Source organism: Typopeltis vanoorti, chromosome 13, assembly GCF_054136105.1.
Source record: "Typopeltis vanoorti isolate ZY-2024b chromosome 13, IOZ_Tvanoo_1.0, whole genome shotgun sequence".
NCBI lineage: Eukaryota > Metazoa > Arthropoda > Arachnida > Uropygi > Thelyphonidae > Typopeltis > Typopeltis vanoorti.
This window is the reverse complement of record NC_143561.1, coordinates 91,567,995-91,582,481: the sequence shown is the minus strand read 5'-3', so window position 1 is coordinate 91,582,481 and position 14,487 is coordinate 91,567,995. Positions and strand designations below refer to the sequence as shown.

The following is a 14,487-nucleotide window of genomic DNA, read 5'->3' as shown; positions in this document are numbered from 1 at the left end:
TTCTTTTTTCTTTCTTTTATAATGTCACCTGATGAAGGCTGTTACAAGCCGAAACTAGTCGTGTTTTAATATTAAAACCTTTTTACTTAAATCACGGTTTTAGTCATTCAATTCTTTTTAAAAAATATGTATGTTAACCGAGTCAATGATCATTCTTTCATATATATATATACAGTCATACCCCGAAGTTACGCAGTAGCTGGGACCAACAAAAAGCGCATAAGTAGAATTCGCGTAACTCGGGTATAATTTTGGGTATAATACAAAATATTAGTTAATTGGGACCAAAGGTTTACAAAAACACCTATATTTTTTAAGAAATATAATCATAATTGTAGTTTTTCGTACATAAAAAAAAGAAAGCTATTTCGATGTCAATGGTTTCATAAAATCTAATAGATTCGTCTGACGGCATAATGTCTTTTTCTTGTCACGCAAAATTTCTTCATAGCAAGCTAATGATTTTTTTATTCCTTACCTTGTGGCTACAATTCGTTCCTCTTTAGAATCTCTGTCCTCCAAAATCTGTAAACCTTTCTTTTACGATTGTTCTTACTGTGAGCTTGTGGATTCCTGTAGATCAAACTTCTTTGCTAGCTCACAAATTTTCATTCTGCCTTCAAAATCCTTAATAATGTTGAGTTTTGTTTCCAAAGTCAATGTTTTTCTTTTCTGGCTAGCTGTAGAAGAATCGGACTAGCTTCCTTTGGACGACATTATTATTTTTTATATGATAAAATTTTTATCAAGAACATAACATTAAACAATCGCAAGGTTTGTATACTACAAAAATCGTGTATGAATGGAGACCGCACGAAACACATCAGTGCTTGTTCACAGCATGTGCGACACTGGCAAATGCAGCCAGCGCCGGAAAGATATGATTAGTGGGGAGGCGTGAAGCGGGACGGGAATACGTACATATATGAAACCGTGTAACTCCGGATTCGCATAAGTCGGAGTAGGACTGTGTATATACACACACACACACACACACTCTTACAACCACCCAACACAAAAAATAGGTCTCATTAACACACTAAAAAACAGGGTTTTGAAGATTTGCTCCAATGAACAAGCACTTAGACATGAATTAGAAGTTATCATACTTACCCTGTAAAATGACTACAGCCAAAATACTATGAACAAAATTCTTCACAAGACTCCACTTAGAAACAAAAATAAAGTAGATTACAATAAAACTGTAGCCATTCCATACATTAAAGGTATATCAGATAAAATAAACAGAATACTACAGAATTACAACCTTAATGCCACCTTTAAATCTCTTGCAAAATTAAAAAAACTTATTCAACTCATCCAAGGATCCACATCCTTCACTGGCTCACCCTGGAGTATACCATATTCACTGCACCTGTAATTTCACCTATATAGGTGAAACAGGACGCACAATTCCTATCAGAAAAAAAGGAACATAAACAACATATTAAATTTAATAACTAAATTTAATTAAATTTAATAAATTTAATGCCCTGAATGCTCTACATAGAATTGACTGGAAAGGCGACTGTTGTTTACATCACACCAAAACATGGTATGAGCGTAACTTTAAGGACGCATCGACCACCCTAATCTTAACAATATTAGTAGTTTAAAAATCCCAAGGATATGGATTGCACATATTCTATTCACTTAACTTTTTGATCTAAAAGTAAATGATAATTAGGACTGTAAGCAAACCAGGATCCTAACTCTAATATAACACTCTTGCCAATTATGGATTAGGCCACCACTTTGCTATATTAAAACTATCTATATGAATTTGTTCTCTAATGATGTTATAAATAGAATATAGCTTTGAAGTAGTTTTTTTTTTCCACTAGAGGTCAGGCCATTAGAATAACGGTTAATCAAATCATTGTCACTTTGGCTTGCTGTTCGAAATGTAATATAGCTTGTTTTTGTATATATATGTGTATACTCCAGATGATGACCTTAATATGAAGGTTGAAACGTAAGGAAATTAAAGTAATTATTCCTAATATGGTTGTAGTCTCCATAATTTTACTGAAATGAATGCTGATCTCCGTGTAACACTAAAGGAAAGAATTAGTGATCTTGTAGATTACTCCGAGTTTTTGGGGAGGTGTCCCTGCATGATTAAGGTCAAAACTGGTCTGACTAGTGGCTCTACCCATAATGCCTAGTATTATACACACTTAAATGGATGTATGCTTTTCATTATGGGATACTAATGCAATTAATGTGAAGTCATTAGACTCTACATACAAGAAGCTCAGTCATGAAGATATTTCATGTGCAAACTTTGTTTGCTTACACTTAGACAAAGGATAAACAAGAATATAATTTCTTGGCATTTTTAATTTAATTTATAACCAAGTGAAAAAACTTTCAATAAAATCACTATTAGTTTATCATAGCAAAATCCAAGCGTGTTCAAAAACATTTCATAGGCATCACTACCTGTTGTATGGAAATCCAATCGAAAGTATGGGTGACTCAAGAAACTTTTCAATGGTTTCACATCACTTTATACACGAAGTTGAAAAATATTACAAGGAAAACATCCTGCCATTTAAAATATTGCTGCCAATAGATAATGCACCTCATCACCAAAAGATATATGTGACTATCATCAAAACATTAACATAGTATTAATGCCAGTAAATGCAACTTCCCTCATTCAACCTGACGCAATTAATGGCTCAGTAAAGCACAATGTCACAGACTTTCAAAAAGTATTATATTATCTATGAACAATATTCAAACAGACAGTAAGGGCCACTAAGGACAGAATGACAAATTATTAGAGTAGTTCTGAAGAACAAGGAGATGTAATTAGACCTGATGGAAATGACCAGAACATTAGAATTAAATTTAAATAAAAACAACCTCCTGAATTGTTTGCAAACTCATACAAAGAAACTGAGCAATAAAGCTTTTTTTTTTTTTTCTAAATTAAGAAAAACGTACATGAGGTTCTAGAGGGAGAACAAGGTGAACCACCAAAATACTGTAAGATTAATCAGATGGGAAAACAGAATGAATTGATAAAACATTGACGGCCTTAAAGGCCTCAGATACAGCTGGTGAAAGAGTATGGACCAACAGATGATGGTGTGCATTATCTGTTGGTCCATACTCTTTCACCAGCTGTTCAGTGAGTTTTCTTAAAATTACTGTATACAGCATGTTTTTATATTTATGTATAAGGTGATCAAAATTAAAGTATTGCTTTGATCCAAATCCTGCAAAATTTTGCAGAATACATTGTGCATCATGTAGAAGTGATATCTAAGAGAGAGAGAGAGAGAGTAGTTTCGAAATGTATCATCAGAGATGTTGTAAATACCAAATGCATGAAATCTGCCTATCATGCAAATCAGCAGGTACCAGGAGGGTTTAAAAAGATGGATACAGGATTTATCCCTTCATCTGGTTGTTAATACCATCCACAGCAGCAACAGCATTGCAACGCTCTGCAAATTTCGTCGCCTGAACAAATGTCGACAAGGTTCTGTGACGAATAATCAGCCACTCAAAAGAAACAGGATCACTAGAAGTTAGACTCAGGAAATTGCAACCTCTAGCAGAGGTTGCAATTTTCACAACAAGTGAATGAAATTGCTACTGCCATGTGGAACAGGCCATGAATAACAGCATTGGTTCCTGCAATGCACCTGCTGTATAAAGACACATGGATGTGCCTTACACTGTCTGGAATATTCTACAGAAGATTCAGCATTTCTACCCATAACCTTGAAACAGGAGTTGCGCTCACAGGACTTTGAAAGTCGACTGACATTCGATTTAACATTCTTTGCTCAAGTGGAGTTGGATGCAGTGTAGCCATGGATGATTTTGTAGGGTGATGAGGCTTACTTTCACCTGAATGGAGCTGTGAATACCCACACTTGCTGAGTATGGGATATGCAAAACCCACATGCAATCCAACAAATTCCTTTGCATTCACCCAAAGTTACTACCTAGAGCAGGTTTACAGCTTCATTTATCACTGAACCAACACGTGAATGAAGACATTTGCCAGTCGGGTCCTGTGACCTGCTCAGTTACCGCCAAGAGATATAACAATATGATAAACAATTTTGTTGTGCTATAGCTACAACAGCATCTGTGCATGGATTCATTTCCAAGCAGGATGGTGCCCTACATACATTAGTCGATCTGTGTGTGTGTGTGGGGGGGGTTCTTCGAGAACCTTTCATGGAAGCCAGAGCGATCAGCCATGCATAGCCACTTTGTTCACCTGATCTGACCTGCAGAAACTTCTGGCTATGGGAATTTCTCAAAGACAGGGCTTATCAGGATTATCCTGATAATCTGTCAGCACTGAAAGACAGCCTAATGTATGTGCACAACATCGGTCTCAACCAACTGTATTTTGCCATTGAACACATTGAGCAAAGGATGCAGTTTGCGGCATATCAGGAAGGCAGCATGCTGAACAAGTACAGCCTGTGAATGAATAATAGAAATGAATAAAAATATGTCATTTATGCTTATGTCACTTTTCTCCTTCTTAAACTCGGACAGAAAAATTACTACATCCACATTTTGTGGTGAATGTTGGAACTACTTTTTTTTTTCTTCTCAGGTATGGCTTCTGAATGGCGTACAATGTATTCCTGAAAAGTTTCGCAGCATTTGAATCACTGGATGGTGCTCCACAAGGCCTTAAACAGGGATACTTTAATTTTGATCATCCTGTACTTGATAGGATATAGAATAAAGTTTAGTTTTCTCAAAGTTTTCATTTTCATAAGCAGTACCTGTTTAGCTTAATAATACTTTGAAACAAATGTATATGTCAAAAATACACTGTATTTAAGAACCATTCAACTTAAGCAGATTTTCAACTTACATTGAAACTTTCAGAAAGAATTAACTACATAAGTTGAGGACTTACCGTTAATAGTGATAACACTGTAATTACAAATAGTAAAATGTGTTGTGTCACTTCCAATACAAAACCATTCAAAACTGAAATACATATCAAAATTTTTGGTAAACATATTTTATCAAGCAATATTTACTAATATGTCATAATTTGTATGATCATAACTGAACATTCTCCGTATTTTATTTAACCTGAAAAGCATGCACCTAGCTCTTCTAATACTTGCAATCATGATCATGTTCTTCTCAGCTAAGTTTACTGTTTGTCATATTCTGTTGTTGCTGAGTGTTTGGAGCCAACCTGTTATAAAAACATTAGTCAATAATAAACTATAGGAGTTTTTTTGGCAATGATTTTCAATTTGCATTCAAGTTTTCACATTTATTAGGAAAATATTTTCAACGTTTCATCTCAAAATTGTTATCAAGCATTTTTCATAATAAAATTGTTGTGTAATTTTTAAATAAATAAAACTAAGTTGTAAATGTGATAAATAAGTTACTGATCATGAAACTGCATTACTAATCTGAGAATAATGTGATTTTTCAAAATATACTTTTTTTTTTGTGTAAGCATTAAATGATTTATTATGTGAGCACTATTTCAATATTGATACATACCTTTCTTGCAGGATGCTTACAAGTTCCTTATATAATTCCTCACCTCTTTTAATGTGGACCCGTAAATCTTCAAACTCATTTGGTTTCTAATATAATATACACAAAAAAGACCATATTATCTCACCAGTAATAATAAGGAAATTTATTTTTTTGAGTCATTAAAATTACATCTACTAGTTATACACACTTACAAAGGACTGATGGTTTCATCAGGGTTTAATAAACATCAAAAATATAAGTAGAATAACAAAGTTATCTAAACACTGAAGAACTGTTACAAGAAAAATAAATAAATTCATGCTAACAAATAACATGGTCACATGGTATGCATTAGCTGTCTGCAGCTAACGACAGAAGGTGATTGTTAGTAAAGTTGAAGTCTATGATGTTAAAAGATTTAATAAGTGATTTCCATATGTCACTTAATATCAGTTCTTGGTTTTTATTCATTGATCTGAGTGAATGAGCTGATTCCTTCAGAGGTTTTGAATAAAAATTTTCTTCTACATAAGGCATGGTTGAAACATTCCGATTAACAGCATGGGTAGTATCAGAAGTAGCTGGACAGACCAGATCTTTCTTTTCTTTTATGCTCAACATCTGCAACATGCTCCTTCTTTCTCAAATCCATAGCTTGTTTGTCCTATGTAGGATAAACCACATGAGCATAGAATTCTATATATCCCTGGGCATTTGCAGAAAAGTGTGCTATCTTTAAGATACTTCAGGAAGCTGCAAACACTTTGTATTGGTTTAAAAGTAACTCTGATGTTGTGATCGCTGAAAAAAGTTGAAATTTTAATTGACAGACTGTCAGTATATGGAATCGTGATTGAGTCTCTATACTGGATACTCTAGTTATTGGGAGAAGAAGGATTCAAAAATAAAAAATCCTGTCAACTGTTTTTTTTTTTTTTTGAATAGCCATTGAGAACAAAAAAATTTATTTGAGAGGGTCTGAAGTTCGTCTTGAGTTGGTCCTCAACATGAACTGTTTGATATAACAGAAAGTGCTCAATTCTTTAGGGTGTGGATTATGCCTAATTTTTGGGAAAGATGGTGAAAGAAGAGAAGTGGCATGAAGATAACATTCCATATGTGTAGGCTTGTGATACAACTCAATTGTCAGATTTTTAGAGATGGGAATATCAAAGAAGTGCTCAATTCTTTAGGGTGTGGATTATGCCTAATTTTTGGGAAAGATAGTGAAAGAAGAGAAGAGGCATGAAGATAACATCCCATATGTGTAGGCTTGTGATACAACTCAATTGTCAGATTTTTTAGAGATGGGAATATCAAAGAAGAGTTTTCCATCAAGATGTAATGTAAATTTGATTATAGGTTTGCAAGAGTTAAAAGAATGAAGAAATCATTACAGACTTGGGAGATTAAGTTTCTAAATAATAAAAATATCAACATATTTCTACAAGAGAGAGAGAGAGAGAGATCCAATCAATCACACACAAAGTTATAAAACTCAATCTTTAAACTAGGCCTCTTTTGCATGTTTGCACTTACTAGTCACTGATGGAAACACCTTTCAAATTGTATTTTTGAATCACTCAAACTTCCTTATTGCATTTTGCTTAATTGTGATGTATCAATATGATTGAATCTTTTTATCTTACATAGTGTTTTCTAGCAGGAATACTGTGTAAGACCAAACCTCACAGAAAATCAGGCCAAACCAAGAGTGGTCTTATAAAAGTATCAGGTTTGGTTTCTAAAGCTAAGTTGCTGGATTATTTAACTCGCATCCCATCTACAATACTAATGTACTACAGATTTACAACCTGTAATGGTGTGATTAACATAAAACAAAAGTTACTCAGGTGATATCTCATTCAGACTTGGCATATAGCAATATAGAAATTAAAAAACAAAGTGCTTCTTTGGAATAAAGAAGCACTTTGCTAGGATGTATGTATTTTTAAAAAAGAGTATCAAAGAACTTTATTCCCCAGACATTTCTAGTGAAGCTAAATTAGCCAGTCTAAAGTTCATCATCATAACACTAATTACGAGTATAGACCATATTGGTCTGTTCTGGTCTCATTATCCATCCAATATCCTTTTTTGAGGTCTACCCTGTCTTCTCTTTCCAATTGGCTTATATTTTAGTATTTGTTTAGGATGTTGGGTGTTAGCCATTAAGTTTATATGTTCAATCCATTTTTGTTTATAATTGTTTAGTTTTTCTTCTATTGATTTTGTTTTTAGTTCTTTTAAAATGTCTTCATTCCTTTTTTGATCTAATAATGAGTATTTTGCAGTTCTTCTCATAAATCTCATTTCACTTGTTTTTATTCTTTGTTTATCTTGTTTGTTTATCCCAAATTTCACTGCCATATAATAATGTGGGCACTGCTAAAGTATTGCATATTTTCAAGCGTGTTTCTTTTTGTACTATATTTGGGTCGAGTGTTCTATTTATCAGGCCTATAATCTGTAAAAATTTTGAAGTTTTTCATTTTATATCTTTTTCTCCTTCATATGATATTTCACATTCAAGATAACTGAAAGTATTTATCTGTTCTATTATTTTATTACTAATAACTATTTTGTTTCAAAAGTCTTTGCCAGTCTAAAGTTTCCATCTTAAATTAGCTAATGCCAGTCTAAGGTGATTCAAGCAGAGGCAAGATTTTTTTTTTCTAAGGGAAATTCTTCCTGTGATAAAATGAAGCTAGTGAAATGGATATGAGGACTGGTGAACAGACATCAAAGGATATGGGGGGAAATTAATCTAAGAGAAGGCGGGTGACCAGTGGTGTAACTGGAGCACTGCTGTTTAATTTGTATGTGAAACAACAACATTGTACAAGGTGATCAATAATATAAGAAATGATTTAAAGGCAAATATTCAGATGACTGCTAACAGAGCTAAAAAGAGTGATAGTTAATGAAGACGAATAGAGAGCCTGAAGAAGGATAACTTAAATTGACTGGCAGTATGGCCAAACGGTAACAGCTACCAGTTTAACACAGTCAAGTATAAGGTCAGCAACTTTTAGGTGGAGAGACCACAAGATGATTATAATGATGGAAATGAACTGCAGAAAACTGATGAGGCCAGGGATTTAGGGGGGGGGGGACCTGGACATGTTTAGTCTCTGGACAGAGTTACAAGATTTCAAACAGAACTAGTGTCTCAACATATATTAAATTTCAAACCTTTTGTAGATGAGATCAACAAAAAATATTATTATTATTATCATTACATAACACTTCCAGGGAGTCGAAAGACTCATCGAGGGAAGGCACCTACTCTACAACTCTCTATCTTCACCACTCCACCAACCCCAACTACCTTCATCATCTACACCAACGGCATCTACCACCGACCACCACCACTACCACTAGTATTTTCACAGACAATCTCATACATCCATGCAAATGGTGGGATTCATGCAGCCCTTTGGCTGGAGTGCAGATACACTAACCGCTTGGCCAATCAGGCCGGTTAAAACATATATATAAAAAAATAATAATAATAATAATGAAAATGGCGTTGATGGTGGTTGTGTATAGTAAGAGAATTAAGTAGTAGGGAGCATTAGATGTATATGTAGCGGAATGGAGTAGAATGCCCTCCCTCAATGAGTCATTGAAGGTGTAATAATAATAATAACATAAAAAAGTACAAGCAAAGAAATATTTGCACTATGAAACAAATATTTCATGTGTAGCATTATTACACTTCAATCTTAGCAATATTAAACTGAGATCTGTTGGTGAAATTGCTAAAATCAAAATGCCATCCTGTTCACAACATCACTTTTGCAGTGCCTGCAAAAGTGATGTTGCATATGCCCACTCACCGAATAACTGATCAATACAGACTATACAATTTCCATGAAATTACAGAACTGTCACTGGAGGTGACAACAATTTAAAATATATGGTAGACGCTGCTTATTGTGATGCTTATTGTGGGACAGTCGCTTTTCGATAACAATAACCGGCTGATAACATTAAGCAACGGATATAAAAAAATTTCATCGTTTATTTCAATTTATAGTTATGAACATTATTTAATTTAATTTATTGTTATAAACAATTTTTTAATAAGGAAAACATGTCTGTCATGTCTTTGAATATAGTAGTTCATGAATAAATTACTGATACTCACATAACATGCCTTTTGAAGTTTGTAGCTCTATGCTGCACACTGCGACGAAGTATTCGTACAGCCTCTTGAATCTGGGCATTGGTTGGAGGAGCTTCTAAAATTTGTTCTTCTATACTGGCATTAGGTTCACTTTCTTCTATTAGTTTAAAGTTCTCGTTGGAAGCAGCTTGATATATTTCCAACACTGTTATTGTAGCCACCACTTCAACACTGTTATCAATATCCAACCAATTTTCAAATTCTTCTTTTGACACACTGTCTTTTTATCAAAAGTTTTATCTTATTAAAGTTTTATTCACTGGCGTTATCAAAAATTTCATTTGTAAGATATTCAAATTCTTCGGAAGAAGGAGTTTCAGTTTGTCTTAAAAATCCACCTTTTTTTGGAAGCAGTTTTCAATAGTCTTCTCTGAGACTTGCTTCCATGACATTGCTACCAAATGCAATGCATTTAGATGAGAAATCTATTTTTATAATTGCACTTGCATCAGAATGGTCTTTTATATAATCAAATTCAGCTATAATTATCACACGAACTTCCCTGCGATAATAAGCTTTAAAAGCTCATGTGATGCCTTAATCACATGGTTGAATTAACAATGTAGTGTTCGAAGGCAAGAAAATTACTTGATGTTCTTTAATGATAAATTGTTTGTGTCTGTGCAGTGCAGTTGTCAACTCACAAGACAATTTTTCGTTTTAATTTAAGATCCTACTTAACTAACCAATTGTTGAAAATGGCATAAGTCACCCCAAGCATTTGCACTGGAAGAGTAGTCAACATGCAAACTTTTGAGACCTTTAAAACACTGAGGATTTTTACTTTTTTCCAGTCACTAGAAGCTCTTGTTTCTCACCTTTCATATTAGCACAACAAAGTACTGTCACTGGCTCTTTTGAAGATTTAAATCCTTTAGTACTTTTGTTTTTAAACAAATAAGTAAGATCAGACATTGCACGAAAATAGAGTCCAGTTTCGTCTCCATTGTAAATATCCTTGGGAGAGAATATTCAGCAATAATTTTTGGCCACTCAGTCTTAATCCACACATCAGCTAATAAAAAATCAGCACTTTTTTCTTCACCATGAATACGCTTATTCACAACATTCTCTCACTTTTTCCTGCTAAACCATTCATCAGTTGCGGTGAAATTTTCTTTGCCCATTGTTTTTGCAAGTTCTTCTGCTTTTTGACACATCAAAGGCCCATTAATCAAAGCATTCTTTTCACGAACATTACTAAACCAAATTTTTAATACTGATTTAACTTGAGTATCCTTACCATATCGGGCTCTCTTTTGATCCATGTTCTCATTAGTAAGAGCTGAAGTTTCAATGTTTGATCTGTTTTTTAAGATCTTACACAAGAATGGTTGTGAATTTTTTAAATGTACAGCTGCACTATGTTAACTTATTTTGGGCAACTTATCATTGCACTCCAAAATTCTTTGCTTTTCTTGAAAAGATAAATCTTTACGTTTTTTATTTGCTTCTGTCATAATGCTAAGGGCTGTTTTCATGATCACTTTAAGTCAAATTTACTTACTGAAAGAGAGCACAAAAATAAACTCGGAAAAATCACAATTAGACCGTATTTATACTCCCCCCTCTTTCCCCGCATTTGCCTGGAAGATTTAAGTTTTACGGAAGATTAAGATTAAAAAAAAAAGATTAAGATTACATGCCTGCATTTGCCTGGAAGATATAAGATTAACAGGAAGAATAAGATTAACAAAAAAAGTTAGGTTTCGACAAATGTTCTTTGTCAAATTTTTTCCTGATTAACCCTTATTTCTTAGAATTCTGAGACGCAAAAGGCTAAACATTTAAGGATTTTGATAACAATAACTGCAACTTTGATTATAATAGAGGGATTATTTTTATTTCATTTTAAATGGATTGTTTTGGGACCAAATGATTTTCATAACAATAGCATTGATAATATTATCAGCGATCACAATAAGCAGCCTCTGTCCTTTAAGAGTGGAGGCTTGGAAGGCAGTGACACTAATGATTTTGAAAGCATATGGTGCAAGGTAGAGGTGGGCAAGACAGGATATTTAGTGGGGCGTTGCTACAAACCAAGGAACAGAGGGTGGGGACCTGGAGATGTTTAGACAGTTGAGATTGGCAAGTGCAAGAAGAATGATTGTTATGGAAGATTTTAACTACAGCAGTATAAACTGGGGAGAGGAAGATGCATATAGCAATAAGGGAATGGAATTTCTAGAATTCTTGAGGGACAAATGTCTTTGCGGTTTTGACTTGGAAGATGAATAGACATGCAGGAGTATCAAAGAAAAGGGAACATATGAGGAATTATAAGGCAGGTGATTATAATAGTCTTAGATATCAACTTGGGTAAGTTTCATGGAGGGAGGAATTGGAAGGCTGGGATATCATTAGTGCTTGGGAAATTGTGAAGGAATATTTGTTAGCAGCAATAGTAAGCTGTATTCCACAACTGAAGAAGAGGACACAATTTGGTGCAAAGCGAATGACAAACAACATTAAACAGGAACTGCATGGAAAAAAGAGGTTTTGGAAGAGATATAAGGAGACAGGTGAAGAGCAGATGCATGAAGAATATAAAACACAGGCCAGGAGAGTGATTAGTATGGTAAGGAAGGCAAAACTGGAATATGAGAAGAAATTGGCCCAAAGATCCAAAGAAAATCCTAGGGAATTTTTTAACTATGTGGCCAGTAGGAGGAGAAATGATTGTGGAAGAATGACATTGTGAGAAAGAAATGGGAATAGAGTGACTGATGCAGAGGACATAGCGAATTGTTCAATGAACACTTTATTGGAGTATTTCATCCTGGAGGAGTAAATTTTAATACTAGAGGAATAGGCTAGGTTTGAGATTTAGAGGTGCAGGAGGAAAGTGTATTCCAAATACTGATTACTCTGGATGTCAGTAAAGCTGAGTGACTAGATGGTATTTCACCACAAGTTTTGAGAGAATGTGCTAAAGAACTGACAGCTCCTTTGACCTGGCTTTTTAATGAAAGTCTGGCTACTAGAAAGGTGCCCAGGGAATGGAAGGAAGATAAGATAGTGCCATTGAATAAGGGCAGTAACGGAGTGGAAGTGTCTAATTATAGGCCAGTTTGTGTGTCTCATCAGTAATTGTTAAGTCTTGGAGAAATTAGTGAGGGACCATATACAGCATTGGGCAGATGAGGGTAATGTTATCTGTAAGAGTCAATATGGATTTGTTAAGAGGGGTGCGGTTGTTTTTAGTAATGTGCTAGCCTTTTATAATAAAGTTATAAGAACATTAGATGAGGGAAAGGCATATACTACCATTTTCTTGGATTGAGCGAAGGCATTTGACAGGGTGCCACATGATAAGCTGATATTTATGTTGCAGCATGGGTTTGGATGTCAGGTTGGTCAACTGGATTCAGGATTGGCTGCCCGATAAGCATCAGACAGTTGTGTATGGTGGGGCAGTTTTTCAAGGAGGCAGAAGGTTACAAGTGGGGTCCTGCAGGGCTCAGTACTGGGGCCTACATTGTTTAACCTTTATATCAATGACACTGTCAATGGATTGCAGGGGGGGGATATTCAGTTGTTTGCGGATGATGTGAAGCTGGGAAGGGTCATTAGTAATAGTGCAGATGTGGTAGCCCTGCAAGAAGATTTGAATAAGCTAGACAGAGGTTTGGGACACATCGATGGGACACCATACTCTATTGGAGGAGTTGTACAGAGGAAGTAGGGGAGACAAGAGATCTGGGTTTGACGAGTGATAGAAACCTGAAATTCAGGGGACATATTGCAAAGGTAGTGAAGGTAACACAGAAGATTGCTGCAATACTGGGAAGGACACTGACCTGCAGAGATATTCCATTGTATAAGACCCTGATCACACCACACTTAGACTATTATTCTCATATTTGGTCCCCAGGATTTGAAGGGGATAAATTAACTGTGGAAAGGGTACAGACGCAGATAACAAAGATGGTTTCAGGATTGTACAATGTTAGTTAATGAGGATCGGCTGAGGGAATGTTGACTGCAGAGTTTGGTGGATAGGAGGAGGAGAGATGATATGATTGAGACTTTTAAGCTGTTGAGAGGTGGTTAAAGGGTTGACACTGGGGAGTTCTTTCGCTTGGTTGAACAGTTGGAAGAAGTGATGACAAGGGGGTGAGGAGTGGTTTCTTTGCATCGAGGATGGTTGAACCGTGGAATGCATTGCCTGATAGAGTGGTGAGAGCGAGAACGGTCGATGAGTTAAGGAGTGGTATGATAGACCTTGTGTTCCTAGGCGGGACCTCCCACGATGAGTCTTTTGACTCCATGGAGGCCTGAATAATAATAATAATAATAATGAAGATATAAAAGTTCTACAGTCATTGCACTGCATAATTCAGAAGGCCTGATCAGAGGATCAAATTCCAGATGATTAGAGTAGAGCTCTCATAGTATCCGGCTGTAAAAATGAAAATAAAACTGAATGTAGAATTAGAGAGGTATTTCTTTATTAAGTGTTCCTGGTAAGATTTATTCAAAGTACTTCAGAAACGGCTAAGCTTAGAGAAGAACAAGCTGGGTTCAGGCAAATAGAGGTTTTTAGGATCAGATTTTTACATTAAGACAAATAGTTGAGAAATGGGAATATTACAGAGATCTAAGTATCTAAGAGAGTATTTAAGTTTTGCAGATCTGGAAAAGGCATATGACAAGGTGCCAAGAGAGGAGTTGTTCAAAATGCTACAGTTATATGGTATGAATGTGACATTATATCGAGCAATACATAGTCTATCTGAGCTGTAAGTCAATAGTCAGAATGAGACTTTTAAACTGTTGAGAGGTGGTTACAG

General features: G+C 35.1%; 1 protein-coding gene across 4 annotated transcripts in view; it reads right to left on the bottom strand.

Annotated features, from left to right (window-relative positions):
* Nucleotides 1–14,487, bottom strand: part of LOC150100364 (nostrin-like) — a 398,805-nt gene that overhangs the window by 354,406 nt on the left and 29,912 nt on the right. For all 4 annotated transcript variants that reach the window (XM_090402920.1, XM_090402918.1, XM_090402919.1 and 1 more), the window contains exon 2: nucleotides 5,521–5,606. In XM_090402920.1, the coding sequence (XP_090259046.1) occupies nucleotides 5,521–5,606 (86 nt within the window). The remainder of the gene's footprint in view (nucleotides 1–5,520; nucleotides 5,607–14,487) is intronic.